Source organism: Ranitomeya imitator, chromosome 2, assembly GCF_032444005.1.
Source record: "Ranitomeya imitator isolate aRanImi1 chromosome 2, aRanImi1.pri, whole genome shotgun sequence".
Lineage (NCBI taxonomy): Eukaryota > Metazoa > Chordata > Amphibia > Anura > Dendrobatidae > Ranitomeya > Ranitomeya imitator.
The window spans coordinates 558,537,926-558,553,387 of record NC_091283.1 but is presented as its reverse complement, the minus strand read 5'-3'; the positions used below and the strand labels follow the sequence as shown (position 1 = coordinate 558,553,387).

At 42.2% G+C, this 15,462-nt stretch overlaps 1 protein-coding gene across 3 annotated transcripts in view; it reads right to left on the bottom strand.

Moving 5' to 3' along the window:
- Window positions 1-14,889, bottom strand: part of MYO15B (myosin XVB) — a 175,756-nt gene extending 160,867 nt beyond the window's left edge. For all 3 annotated transcript variants that reach the window (XM_069752027.1, XM_069752028.1, XM_069752029.1), the window contains exons 1-2: window positions 14,798-14,889; window positions 14,374-14,409 (exon numbers count right to left, since the gene is read on the bottom strand). In XM_069752027.1, the coding sequence (XP_069608128.1) occupies window positions 14,374-14,376 (3 nt within the window). In that variant the 5' untranslated portion in view covers window positions 14,377-14,409; window positions 14,798-14,889. The remainder of the gene's footprint in view (window positions 1-14,373; window positions 14,410-14,797) is intronic.
- Window positions 14,890-15,462: the final 573 nt, after the last annotated feature.

The following is a 15,462-nucleotide window of genomic DNA, read 5'->3' as shown; positions in this document are numbered from 1 at the left end:
CCCCATAAGATGCTCCATAGAAACATTTGGCAAATATGCTGCTGCTGCGATAAAAAAAAAATGACCTACTCCCCTCTTGTCCTGAGCAGGCGGGGACACCGGCACTTGCGATATTCTCCTATCCCTGTTCCACCGTGGAGCTCCATCTTCCGCATCCTCTGCAGTGACTGTTCATGCAGAGGCTTGTGCGCACACTAAACACGTCATCTCGCCCTCTGACCTGAACGCCACAGCCAGAAGATGTGGAAGATGGGGCCCGGCAGTGGAACGAGGACAGGTGAATATCGGAATGCTCAAGAAAAAAACAAAAAGAACAAGTTTCTTGGGATCCTAGACACCAACAAGAACCAGAAAGAACAAGGATCCCTAAAATATAACTTTTAATGCATAAAGTTAAAAACAATTATTCCAAATTTGGAGACATTGCCACACATGGGTTACCATAGGGAAAACAATATATTTAGATGTATACTATTAGGCCCTACAGGTCCACTAATTCTGGCCCCTGCCTGACTGTGGAGGTTGGCACCCTAAGTTTCAGCAGTAGGCCCCCCACTCAGCGGCGGCTTGCCCTTCTAACACTAGTCAATCCCTATGGTAAAAAATTGTGTCCCAATACGCCAATTGCCCAAAAAATAAAAAAATAGATATAATAAGTACACCGGCGCTCCAAAAGATGTTAAAGCGTGGAGATGAGGGAAGCTGCTGGTGCCTAGACGGCTACTGTGCCAAGCCTGTCACATATAAAGGGAAAACTGATGTAGTAAAAATTAGGTCACGGCGCTACCTTACTCCTGGATGGTGGACTAAATAAGCTGAAGTGCTAAATGGTTCCCACAGAAAAAATGAAATGAGCACTTACTGTGTTGTTGTAGTGCCAGTGCTATGTCTGTGGGGACGTTGTAGCGTGGTGGAGCGCTGCACCACGCTGCAACGTCCCCACAGACATAGCACCGGCACTACAACAACACAGTAAGTGCTCATTTCATTTTTTCTGTGCGAACCATTTAGTACTTCAGCTTATTTAGTCCACCATCCGGGAGTAAGGTAGCGCGGTGACCTAATTTTTACTACATCAAAAAAATTTTAAAAAAACAAGCAAAATTGGAGAAGAAAATTAGAAAAAATTAGAAAAAACAACAAAACAAAAAAAAAAATTTTTTTTTTTTGCCCTTTTATGTCCCTAATAGGATTCAAATATACAAATACGATCTGGGCAAGAAAATGTGTAAATGTCTCATTTGTCCAAATGTTAAAATACAAAAGGAGAAAACTCCGCTCCAGATGGCTTATAGGTCATTCATACCCATCAACAAAATATGTCGATTCATAATGGCAGTGTGCTTTCATTTGCAACCATCATGGCCCAATGATCCTGTATCCTTATTCAGTACCAATAGGAAAAAAGACACTCACAATCAAAATGGGTAATAATCAAAGCGGAGACAAAAGAAAAACCCACCGAGGCCACCAATCAGGCTTCCTACAGATAATCATTTAACTGTCAGTGTCCCACCATATATCGGAATGCTCAACCTCCCCCATTATACTCACCTACTCCTGGCGCTGTCCCTGGCAGCTTCTCACTGACAGATGGTCTCCAGGAGCCGGCAGCTTCTTCCTCTGTTCAGCGGTCACATTGTACCGCTCATTAAAGTAATGAATATGCGCTCCACCCCTATGGGAGTGGAGTTGCATCCATATTCATTACTTTAATGAGCGGTACCACGTGACCGCTGAACACAGGAACAGCAGCGGGTGCCAGAGAAGCAGGGACATGCAGAGACGCGCCGGGAGCAGGTGAGTATGATTTGACAGCTGCCGCTCCCCCTCCCCCGCAGCCCCCCTGGGACAATGACTCGAGTATAAGCCGAGAGGGGCACTTTCAGCCTAAAAAAATGGGCTGAAAATCTAGGCTTATACTCGAGTATATATGGTAGTTTGAGGAAAAAAGCCTCACTATTGTTAGGGGTCGAGTTCCTGCTTCTGCACAGGGTAATCTCGGGCCGTTTCTGCTGTGGTCTCCCATTCTTCTCCTGCCGCAGTGAAACCTGCTCAGCGGAGACGTCGGTCCTTGCATCTGGCTCAGTCTCACTCTGTGCTTAGGCTTGCTGTTGCTTTTCCAGCTTTTGCCTTTAAAGCCAGTACTGGGCAGCGGCGAGCTGACGCTTTTGGGACTAAGTCCTGCTTTTTCCCTTCTGAGCATGCCCAGGGTGAGATCTCCCGTTGGAGTTCGAGGGTCACATGCTCAGATGCTGCAGCGGTTCCCATTGGTCCTCCAGGAAGGTCCTGAAGGTGCTAAACTTCTGTTGCAGCTTCCCCATTGGTCCTTTTTTGGAAGGTCCTATACGTACTGCAGCTATATAAGCTTCGCATGACTGCACGGCCATGCGCTAGTGTACAATTGTATACGTGTGTATGTTGATGAGTGCAAGTCGTCCTTTAAATAACCCACCCTATTGTATGACTACTCGCGTAAGGTGTATGGCTGCAATCTAGCGCCCGACTATCCTCACAACGTGTTACACACGAATCAGCGTCCATTGCTGTGACCGCCAGTGCGGCGCCACGCGCCAGTAGTGCGCTTCCTAACCCATGTCCGGGTGCTAGGTGGTGTCTGCCAGCATGGCACAGTTCGCACTTCGGTGCTTTAAAACTATTTCTATTAGTTACCTAATACACCCAGTTGCGGTGTTGTGCGCAATTAGTCTGAACGGACTTCAACCCCGAGTCTTGGGACTGAGTTTGGTGACTCTTAGCTTGCGCTCTTTAGTGCAGTATTGCGGTCCTGTGGCTTAACAGGGTTCGCTTCCACCGCCATATAGCTCTGCCATTTACTAGCAGCAGGTTTCACCTGCACGGTGGACCCCGGACTGCGAACGCACCTAATATTATTTCACCTTATACTTGGTGCGTTCCGCCAGTCCTAACAACTATGATGTGTGTCCCCTTGATAAAGTGAAGAACAGCATTTATGGTCCACACAAGTTATATCTTCTATATTTTTCACAGGATTCTAAAATCTATAAAAATATAAGCAAGGCACTCCTGGCATTTTTAGGTAGGTGCAAAAGTAGGATTCTGTCCCATAACCTGTAGCAAAGAAACCTGGCACTCAAAAATCTTGAAATTTGCTTTTTATTTGAGCACAAATAAAACGCAAATTTCAAGATTTTTGAGCGCCAAGTTTTTAGGGTTCTAAAAACTATCATATGTATTCCTGAACATTATTACTACATAAACCTATAAATAACAAATGAGGAGCATATAATATTCTAAAAAGTGATTTTTGTCACAATTTTCTAAAATAATAAAAACAGTGCATGATATAAAACTGGCATAACCAGACTCAGCACTTAAAAGGAACCTGTCACCCCGTTTTTTCAATATGAGCTAAAAATAGCGTTAAATAGGGCCTGAGCTGTGCTTTACAATAGTGTCTTTATTGTCCCCTGATTCCCCACCTTTGCTGCCAAAATACCTTAGTAAAGTCGCCGTTTTCGCCTGTCAATCACGCTGATCCGGTCAAATGGGCGTTGTGAAATCGCTGTTTCTCCCCCACCTCTTGCTTTTCCCTAAGAAATTTCTTCCTGGCGTTGGCGTAGTGTTTCGCGCCTGCACAGTGCATTCTACTCTTGCGCCTGCGCATTATGCTTTGCCCAACTGTGGGCATAGCATACAGCACATCACTGCACATGCGCGGCTCTTCACTGTAACCTGTGTGCCCCAGAAGTCTGGATATGACTTCCGGGACACAGAGGTTACAGTAAAAAACCAGCGCATGCGCAATGATGTATTGTATGCTTTGCCCACTGTTGGGCAATACATACTGCGCATGCGCAAGAGTGAAATGCACTGCGCAACTGCAAAAAAGAGCGCGATCTGAGCTATTCACAGATCGAGTTACGTCAGACACGCCAAGGAGCGGGGGGAGAAACAGTGATTTCACAACGCCCATTTGACCAGACCAGCGTGATTGACAGGTGAAAACGGCGACTTTACTAAGGTATTTTGGCACCAAAGGTGGGGAATCAGGGGACAATAAAGACACTATTGTAAACAGCTCAGGCCCTATTTAACGCTATTTTTAGCTCATATTGAAAAAACGGGGTGACAGGTTCCCTTTAATGATCCAGTACATTAAAAATGAAAGCAATAGGCCTCCTTAAAATATAAATACTCAAGTCATATAAAGATGCAAGTGATAATAAGCAGAGCAGAAAAAAAGATGGGAAATTATTATTCAGTAAAGTAGTAAACAATTGCTAAATAAGCAACAATGAGACAAACCTTAAAGTGCATGAGGTGTAATAATACCAACAGGTTCACTCACAGTAAAAAGTGATATACTGGCACAAAGTCCTAGTATCCCAAAGAGCGATTCACCCTGCTTGGCGACCTCTGACAAAGCCTATGTCAATTATACTTTCACGTACTGTTTAAGTCATTTTTTAAAATTGTAATAAGTAAAGCACTTGTTAGAGTACTAGATGGTTGCCCGATTCTAACGCATCGGGTATTCTAGAATATGTATGTCCACGAAGCATATTGCTCAGCCACGTAGTATATTGCCCAGCCACGTAGTATATTGCCCAGCCACATAGTAGATTGCTCAGCCACATAGTATATTGCCCAGCCATGTAGTATATTGCCCAGCCACGTAGTAGATTGCTCAGCCACACAGTACATTGTCCAGCCACGTAGTAGATTGCCCAGTTACATTGTATATTGCCCAGTGATGTAGTATATTGCCCAGTTACATTGTATATTGCCCAGTGACATAGTATACAGCAGAGCCACATAGTATATTGCCCAGTGACGTAGTATATTGCCCAGTGACGTAGTATATTGCCCAGTGACGTAGTATACAGCGCAGAGCCACATAGTATATTGCCCAGTGACGTAGTATATTGCCCAGTGACGTAGTATACAGCACAGAGCCACGTAGCATATTGCACAGCCCATGTAGTATATTGCCCAGCCACGTATGACACAGGTTAAAAAAATAAAAAATAAACATATACTCACCTTCCGCAGGCGCGTTGTAGCACTGTCGCCTGTGTGGGGTGCAGGCGGCATCTTCCGGTCCCAGGGTGTGCTGACATCACGGTCATGTGACCGTGTCGCGGTCACATGACCGTGACGTCATGGCAGGTCCTTCTGCCAGACCATCCGTGCGACCGGAACGTGCCGGTTGCATCGCGAGGAGCGGGAAAGGCGGCATAGGTGAGTATATAATCATTTTTTTTTTTTAATTATTATTTTTAACATTTGATATTTTTACTATTGGCGCTGCATATGCTGCATCAATAGTAAAAAAAACTTGGTCACACAGGGTTAATAGCACTGGTAACGGACTGCATTACACTGCGGTATAACGCGGTCCGTTACCGCTGCCATTAACCCTGTGTGAGGGCAGACTGGAGGGGAGTATGCAGGCGCCGGGCAGTGAGTGCGGGGAGTAAGGAGCGGCCATTTTCTTCTGGACTGTGTGCGTCGCTGATTGGTCGCGGCAGCCATGACATGCAGCTGCCGAGACCAATCAGCGAACGAATAACCATTACAGACAGACAGAAGGACAGACGGAAGTACCCCGTAGACAATTATATTGTAGATTATATGCTCCACATTTTCTATGCTTATATATTGGACTCTTACTATATATAGTAGTTGCTTGACAAATTTTGGGTTAAAAAATATTCTTACTACAAACGATTGCAATTTCCCTGTCTGTAGACTTTATACAGCTCTGGCAAAAATTAAGAGACCATCACATCAAATCCCTGTCATGGGCAGCCCAGTCTCCAGACCTGAACCCCATTGAAAACCTCTGGAATGTAATCAAGAGGATGATGGATATTCACAAGCCATCAAACGTAGAAGAACGGCTTACATTTTTTCGCCAGAAGCAGTGTGAAAGACTGGTGGAAAGCATGCCAAGACACATGAAAGCTGTGATTAAAAATCATGGTTATTCCACAAAATATTGATTTCTGAACTCTTCCTGAGTTTAAAAATTAGCATTGTTGTTTCTAAATGATTATGAACTTGTTTTCTTTTTATTATTTGAGGTCTAAAAGCACTGTTGTTTTTTTTTTTTTATTTTGACCATTTCTCGTTTTCCGAAAAAAAAAATACAAAATTTATTGCTTGGAAATTTGGAGACATGTTGTCAGAAGTTTATGGAATAAATTAACAATTTAAATTTTACTCAAAAATATACCTATAAAGAGAAAAATCAGACAAACTGAACATTTTGCAGTGGTCTCGTAATTTATGTCAGAGCTGTATAGTAGTTGCTGGACAAATTTTGGGTTAAAAAATATTCTTACTACAAAATATTGCAATATCCTTGTCTGTAGATTAAATTTTGCTAACATAAAAATGCTAAGATATTTTAATATATAATTGCTTTGGTAAACTGATAACGTCTGTAAAATACTGTGAAAATGAATGGTGTTATATAAGCAAATAAATAAATAATAAAATGGTGAAAGCAAACAACATAACACAGCATCATAGTCATGAATTACAACAGTTTCCTGATTCTCATCTATGCATGAAGGAAGTATGTTCCTGCACATTAGTCCAACACCCTACATTTGTGGCTGTCATAAAAGTAGGATTGGTCATAGTTTTTGGCTTAGTTCACATATCTGAGTAACCGGTCACATTCCAGATCATTACAAAGCAGCATATGACCATAGGTCAAACATATAAAAGATGCCACTGTAGAAGCGACCAAAGCTGCAACAATGCTATAGTATTCTAAATTCATAAAATGTGGTGCTGTAGATGGCTTATTAGACCACGATCACATGTTGAGTATTTGGTGAGTTTTTCCCCTCAGTATTTTTAAGCCAAAACTAGGAGTGGGTGATAAGTACAGAAGTGGTGACATGTTTTTATTATACTTTTCCTCTGACTGTTCCTGGTATTCCTTCCTGAGTTTTCATTACCTTCTATTTAGATAAAGAGAAAACACCAAGCAGTCCACACTAATGAAGCAATAGAAACTATCACACACAAAGTATTTGTATCAATTAAAAAATGCATTGAATAGAGATATACATGTAGATGTCTGCCCCTCTCATGTTTCTCTAGAAATGGCTTCATACAGTGTCCCAGACAAAACTATTTCTGCCGAAACGTGAGTTACATAGCCACATCTGTATCTATTTAAAGGAATTTTTTATGAATCTTTTGTAAGTACAGTTGAAATTAGAAGTCTACATACACTACATAAAAAGACATATATGCATGTTTTTCTCAATATGTGACATGAAATCAAAATAAACCTTTCCCATTTTAGGACAATTAGGATTACCATAATAATTAATATTTGACAAATGCCAGAGTAATGAGATAGAGAGAATGTTTTAAGGCATTTTTATTACTTACCGCAAAGTCAAACATTTACATACACTGCCTTTAAACATTTCTGGACAGCCCATATGATGATGGAAGCTTCTGATGTTTTTTTGCAACATCTGAGTTAATCCGAGACACACAAGTGGATGTATTTTAATGCACACCTGAAACACACTGCTTCTTTGCGCAGCATCATGGAAAAGGCTAAAGAAATCAGCCAAGATATCAGGAAGAGAATTGTAGACTTGCACAAGTCTGGCTCATCATTGGGTACACCTTCAAGATACCTGAAGGTGTCTCGTTCATCTGTACAAACAATTATATGGAAGTACAAAGAAAATGGGAATGTCCAGCGATCATACTGCTCAGGAAGGAGACTGATTCTGTGTCCTAGAGATGAATGTGCTTTGGTCCGACGTGCATAACAACCCAAGGACAAACGCAAAAGACATTGTGAATATGGTGACGGAAGCTGGTAAGATTGTGTCAACTCTGCCAGGAAGAAGCCATTACACCAAAAGAAACATAAAAAAGCCAGTTTAATGTTTGCAAATGCACACATGAACGAAGACCTTAATTTTTGGAGACGTCCTGTGGTCAGATGAAGCTAAAATTGAACACTTTTTGGGCATAATGACCATCGTTACATTTGGAGGAAAAATGGAGAAGCTTGGAAGCCTAAGAACACCATCCCAGCTATGAAACACGCGGGTGGAAGCATCATGCAGTGGGGTTGTTTTGCTGCATCATGAGAAAAGAAGATTATGTGGCAATACTGATGCCACATCTCAAGACATCAGCCAGGAAGTTAAGGCTTGGGTGGACATGGGTCTTCCAAATGGACAATGACCCGAAGCATAGTGCCAAAATGGTAACAAAGTGGCTTAAGGATAACAAAGCCAATGTTTTGGAGTGGCCATCACAATGCACTGATTTTAATCCTATTGAAAATTTAGAGGTAAAAGATGAAAAGGCAGGTGCGAGTGCAGCGCCCCAGAGACCTGGTCGTTGCAGTATGGCCACAAGGCGAGTAGCGGTACGTCCGATGGCACTAAAGAGTTCTCCTGACCAGGTATCACCAGAACACATTACACTTCACACTCCGGCCACTAGGGGGAGCAAAAGTCTTTATTTATTGGGCCACTCCTCACACTGGTAAAACTAGGGGCTGGGGAGGAAGTTTGTCAGAAGCTGACTGGGTTGGAACCAGGCAACATCCCGTGGCAGGGGGTGTTGCGGGGAGAAGACACAGGGGGGTCCCTGTCAGGCGTGGGAACCTGGCAGGTGCCTAGCGACAGAACAGAACGTTATGGAACCGCGACTGCACACCTTGCGGCGGTATCCTAAGCAAGAGACAAGAGGGGAAGAATATTGTGGAACAGTGTAAACGAGATCAGCACAAAGGAGAGCCAGTAAGAGTTGTGCCGAGAGAGGAAGGCAACATCTTACTGAGGCGCGTAGTCGGTGGCCGGATCACCGTAGGAGTAACTGACTTCATGCATTACTTCAAATTCCGCTGGACAGTCAATTATAGGTTGGCTGTCTACCTTCTACACCTACGAAGACATAGGGGCCAACATTGGGAGAGGGGCATCTCTAGGGTCCCGGAAGACCTCCAAGCCTTCCCGTCAAATGGGTGGCGTTCTAGCCATAACATTTCTGGGGGACGTTAGAAACTAGCAACATCTGGAACCAAAGAACGAGAGAGAGAAAGGAAGCTGTAGAGAACGAACGAAGGAGAACAGCAGTAGTGAGGACTATTCCGAATGCTCAGCAGGGTTGGACTACAACACACAGGCGCTATTGGTAGGCAACGATTTCCATCTGCGAGGGAAACTCTGGATGTGCCCATCGGACCGGCCGGTCTCTGATAGCATGGTTGAACGTGTTCTGGACTGAGTGTACTGAAGCCTTCAGTAAAAGGTAAAGAGACTGCAAACCTGTGTCCTCGTTATTGCCTGCACCTCACACCATCACCATCCACCTCACCGGGAAGCCCTGGGGACATACTTCACCTGTGGGAAGGTATACCATCCAGCTGCCATTCCATCACCCCAGCGGACCCCCACAGCAGCGTCGGTCACCCTGACCGAATACCACAGGTGGCGTCACGAACTCCTGACAGACTATACGACCACCTTCATTGGACTCCCCTTAGCAGGGTCGCGGACCGGGTCTAGCCACCGTGACAGCCTCAGAACCGAACCAGAGAGGCCCGGTACCGAAACGTCGTGGCCCTGTGTCTGGGGGCTCTCCATGAGCAAGGCGACCTACAAACCTGGATCAGTTACACCAGTTTTATCAGGAGGAATGGGCCCAAATTCTGACCAACTACAGTATTGTGAGAAGCTTGTGGAAGGATATCCCAAACGTTTGACCCAAGTCATTTAGTTTAAGGGCAATGGTATCAAATACTAATTCATAAGTAATAAAAATGCCATAAAACATTCTCTCTCATTATTCTGGAATTTGGCAAATATTAATAATTATGGTAATCTTAATTGACCTGAAACGAGAAAGGTTTATTCTAATTTCATGTCAGATATTGAGAAAAACATGCATATGTGTCTTTTTATATAGTGTATGTAAACTTCTGGTTTCAACTATTCATTAAACACTTTATGTGCTTGATAACCTAGTCTTCATAGTACTTCACTATCACTATTGTGGGCCATTTGGCGTTTTCCTTTTAACTAAATAAGAGGAAAAGGAAACCCAGGAGAGACATCTCTAAATAAAGTTTTAACCAGCAAAGTTTATTAGATAAACCTCCAATTCAAAAAATATTATAAATGGTGACTCATGAGTAGAAATGAGAGAATTTGATAGGGTTAGGGCTTATCGGGCAAGCTATAACACTTACAGAATAAGCTACAGACAGAACCCGGCTTCCTGAATCACTTGATTCAGGAAGCCGTCAAAGTCAGCACATTGGATAAGTCTCTATGAGCTTTTGATATCTTGCCACTGGGATTTTTGCCCTTTTCTCAAGGCAAAACTGCTCCAGTTTTTTCATGTTAGATGATTTCCTCTGGTGAACAGCAGTCTTCAAGTCTGATCACAGATTCTCAACTGGATTAAGGTCTGGGCTTTGACTAAACCACTCCAAAACATTTACAGCTTTCCCCTTAAACCACTCGAGTGTTGCTTTAGCAGTATATTTTGTGTCATTATCTTGTTGGAAAGTGAACCTCCGTCACAGTCTCATATCACTGACAGACTGAAATAGGTTTTGCTCAAGAATATCCCTGTATTTCGCACCATCCATCTTTTCCTCAACTCTGACCATTTTCCCTATCTTCCACATATCTTTTGGCAAACGCAAAAAGAGTCATACAATTTTTGTGTGTAAGCAAATGATTTTTTAGGCCCACTCGTCCTTAAGGCCACCTCTATGGAGTGTATGACTTATTGTGGTCGATTGGACAAATAGGACAAATACTCCAGTGTCTGTTGGGAGCTCTGCACCTCCTTTAGGGTTACATTTAGTCTCTGTGCTACCTCTCAGATTAATGCCCTCCGGGACAAGGCTGAGAGTTTGGTGGGCGATCCCTCTCTTGGCAGGTTTTCTCTGGTACCATATTCTTTCCGTTTGATGATAATGGATTTGATGGTGCTCCAGGGGTTCATGAAAGATTGGGATTTTTTTATAACCCAAGCCTGACTTGTACTTCTCAACAACTTTGTCCCTGACTTGTTTGGAGACCTCCTTGGTCTTCATGGTGATGTTCCATTAGGGGTGCCTCTTGCTTTATGGTGTTGCAGCATCTTTTTCAGAAAAGGTGTGTATATACTGACAGACCATGTGACACTTAGATTGAACAATGGTGGACTTTCACTTATCAAGTTACTTATGAAGGTAGAAGCAGAAAATTTTAGGGGCTTCATAGCAGAAGTGGTGAATACATATGCACATGCCAATTTTTAGCTATTTGACCCCATAAATTTAATTTATGCCTATATTTATATCACTTTGCTTCACCAACTTAGACTGTTTGCTGATTCATCAAACACAAATCAGATTACAAAAATATTTAAACAAAGGTTGTAATGTAAAAAATAGGTAAAAAGCCAAGAGGATGAATACTTTTGCAAGCCATTGGTGGTACCTGCATCTACTATACATTAATTGCAAATCCCATGATTATGCATACGATGGGAATATCCCTTTAACATTGATTCTGCTATCTATTTTATTAAGTCCTTGGATGAGTTTTAAAGTCAGTGATATACATATAAACACACAGTGTCAAAAACTCACCAAATGTTGATTGCAGGAGCCTATGCCCTGATTTATCATTGCTGTTTTTCAACTTTTCTAGGGTAATTTTCTTCTTTTAAGTGACTTTTACATTTGTGTCTTATTATCTATACATTTTGCGCCACTTTCTAAGGTGTTTTTCTATTTTAAGTCTTTTTTTATTTTTCTACAACTTTGCATATCCAGATGATTTAGACATATTCATAAAAGACAAGTCTTATTTTTTGGCGCATCTTGCTCAACTCCCTGTTTGAAGTAAAGTTTCTGGATGAGAGCCCTTAGTCTTTTAGAGTTACATTCCTGAAATTATCAGAAAATCAGAACGCCATGATTTTGGTTTGGCATTTATGGCTCTTGGCTGTTAAACCATTATGTAAATATTTCACTAGGATTCTAAGGCTATCTTTGCAAATAACCTCTTTATATTTCCACATTTAATTTGCCTGGGGAGCATTGCAAGGCCTATAAGCGTTCATGCATACATCTTTTTTAGGCAGATTTCACCTGAAACCCACCAAACATAATGATGAACATTTGCACAACAATGTAAAAATGACTTGCTGTGCACATGGTCCATCTTTTGTAACTTGGTTTAACCGCTTTAGGCTTCAAAAGCTGTAAAGCAGCTAAAAGAAGTGACCTGACCATTCTTCTGATGTCTTCTGGCTTGAAAGCCTCCACTGTGGTATATTTGTAATTTAATTAAAATTGAAAAAAATGTGGTTGGGAATGTCATCCAAAAATACATCAACAAAGCCAGTTCAGGAAGAACATCACCATCATTTTCCTGAAATGTCTTCTACTTCAAACATGATGTGGGTATACTGGCAACTAAAAGACGCTGTGTGCACATACCCTAAAGCTTGCCATGCACATTAGATGGCTGTTGGCCAAATGTTGACTCGACAGCCATCTCAGCTGACTCTCCTATTCGCAAGAGTGTGAATTAGCAGTACCCCTCTGCAGTCACTGTACAGGTGACTGAGTGGTGTAGGTCCTAAGACGAGGCCATCAATATAAAGTAAAAAGAGAGAAGCCAGCGCTGCTTGTGGTCAGAACGCAATTTGAAAATCGCAAATGCGCATATTAAATTCTGACTGTATATCAAAATGAGATATTTAGCAAACAATTGATCAATTCTTTGAGCCACCCCGCCACGTCACGGCAATCTCTTGGGGCAGTCTTGCTCTACGATTTTTATATTCGCTGTGCCATTACGGCCTCCTTAATATGCTGGGAGAAAGACCACATTAGTCCCGCTGTAAGTTTTTTTCTGTTTTACTCACTGTGCCATTACGGCCTCCTAAATGTGTTAAAAGCGGGACCATATTAAATGCAAATCGTACCTGTAGCTTTTCCGAATCACTCCCATGGCGCCAGAAAGGGTATGCGACAATAACGGTCGACCAGGTCCAAGCATGGACATGTCAGATCTGACCTCCACAATGCCTGACCAGCACCATGGCTTAAAGAGAGAGACAGGCCCAGGCACAGGTGCACTAATTAAAACAGAGCCCGGGCAGGGCAGGGCTGCTGTAAGTGTGTACAGCAGCCTAGATCAATCACAATGAAAACAGAAAGAATGGCGTAAATGACCCAAGCGCGCACGACAACAGTGGTGGTCAGCCACAAACCAATACAAAACAAAAAGAGAGAAGCCAGCGCTGCTTGTGGTCAGAACGCAATTTGAAAAGCGCAAATGTTTGCATTTAATATGGTCCCGCTTTTAACACATTTAGGAGGCCGTAATGGCACAGTGAGTAAAACATAAAAAAACTTACAGCGGGACAAATGTGGTCTTTCTCCCAGCATATTAAGGAGGCCGTAATGGCACAGCGAATATAAAAATCGTAGAGCAGGACTGCCCCAAGAGATTGCCATGACGTGACGGGGTGGCTCAAAGAATTGATCAATTGTTTGCTAAATATCTCATTTTGATATACAGTCAGAATTTAATATGCGCATTTGCGCTTTTCAAATTGCGTTCTGACCACAAGCAGCGCTGGCTTCTCTCTTTTTGTCATCAATATAAAGTACTAGACAACTACTTTAATCTTCAATCAGACCTCATGCAGTTTTTATCGGGAGGTGGGGGGTGTAAAAGGTCCTTTAAACACTCAATGAGTGACTTGTAATAACTTTGATCATGCTTGTTTGGGCAGTAAATCTTCTTGTGTAAAAGGGTTGTCCAGTCGTTCCGAGGAAAGTCTACAGTCAATCTTTGTGACTGCAGACTTCTGAATCCTACAGCGTGTACATTGTATGATTTAAAGGATTCTCCAGGATTACCCGCCTCCCACAGTAGCTCTCAGACTGTATAATAGCCCCTGAATTAGCCCCCAAGCTGTATAATGGCCCCCACATTACCCCCCAAGCGGTATAATGGCCCTCACATCATATCCCATACTGTATATTTGTCTTTTACTACTGATAATCCTCATCTCATTCAAGTCTATGGGAAAGATCTGAAAATATAATGCCTTTTTACTGAAAGAGAAATTGACATTTGCGGATTTAAAAATCGCACTGCAGCTCAATTTGCGCTGTGTAAAAAGAAAAAAGCACAGTGGGCATAAGATTTCTATAAATCCCATCCCCTGTGCTGGAACTATATAACGCTGCGTTTTTTATGCACAACAATATGAATGCACCAAATACTCATTGTGGGAACTTAGCCGAAGATTCTGAATGTGTATGGACGTAAAGCTAGATACAGAATATATAAGTAAAGGCTTTCTTACCATGCTGGAAAGGGACTCCTCACCTGTGGCCTTCAGCTGTAGAGACGAAGGTTCTTGTTAATATACGGACTGATATGAAAAGAGGTAAAGAGGTAGTTTATCACATTACACAGATGGTTACACAGAAAGCAGGAAGACCGCAGACTAAACAGAAGTCACAGAAAAAAGCGATTAGCATTTAGCACGGCTAATTTAAAAAGAGCATAGGTCAATAAATGTGCGATATATATATATATATATATATATATATATATATATATATATGTCACACAATAACACTAGATCTGTTGAATAAAAAACATAAAACCATCACACAGAGTCACAGTCATTTAGCCAAGAACGACAGGCTCTGGCACTTCAGTTTATGTCACACCAATCACAATGTCAATGTACAAACTCTCTCTCTTCATATTAATATCCATACCCCAGTTTAATAGCAAAGGAGCCCCTCCAGATCGGGTGTCATACAGTGCCTGCAGCTCGGTGTGACAGACAAGTGACAGTGAGACACACCCGGAGGGCAGGGAAGGACAAAGTCCAATAAGGAAAAGAAACTAGAGAGAGAGGGAGAAAGGTAGATGATACGTAGAGAGCTTTAAGGAGGCTCTGATTGTTCGAGTGTCATAAGGACTTTGGCATATTACAGATCTCAGGGAACAGTAAAAAGAATAAACTGATTATAAAACTAGGTGTATATAAATAAGTCATGGAGCAAGAGAACACACACTGCCTAGAGAGGGATTAGGCCTCACAAGGACAGAGACACATCTGTCTGCGAAGCTAAACGAGATAATAGAACATGATACATATTTAGGATTCGGTCACCTGGCAACTCTGCCTTTGTAAGGAAGGAATTCTTGAAATCAGGAGGACGGCTCCAAACTGCACTCGTGTGTTTTTCAGTTTCCTATAACGTTGTCTATATATAGGATATAGAATAACAATGTGATAAGCACACAATAAAAGGGTTGTCTGGGAGTAGAAAAGAAGGGTTTGTCTTTTATTTTTAGCAATCTTGTCCATGGACTATGTCGCATAGTGCAGCTTCCTGCTATTCAAGTGTATTGGCTGATGTGTGTAGCGCCCCCG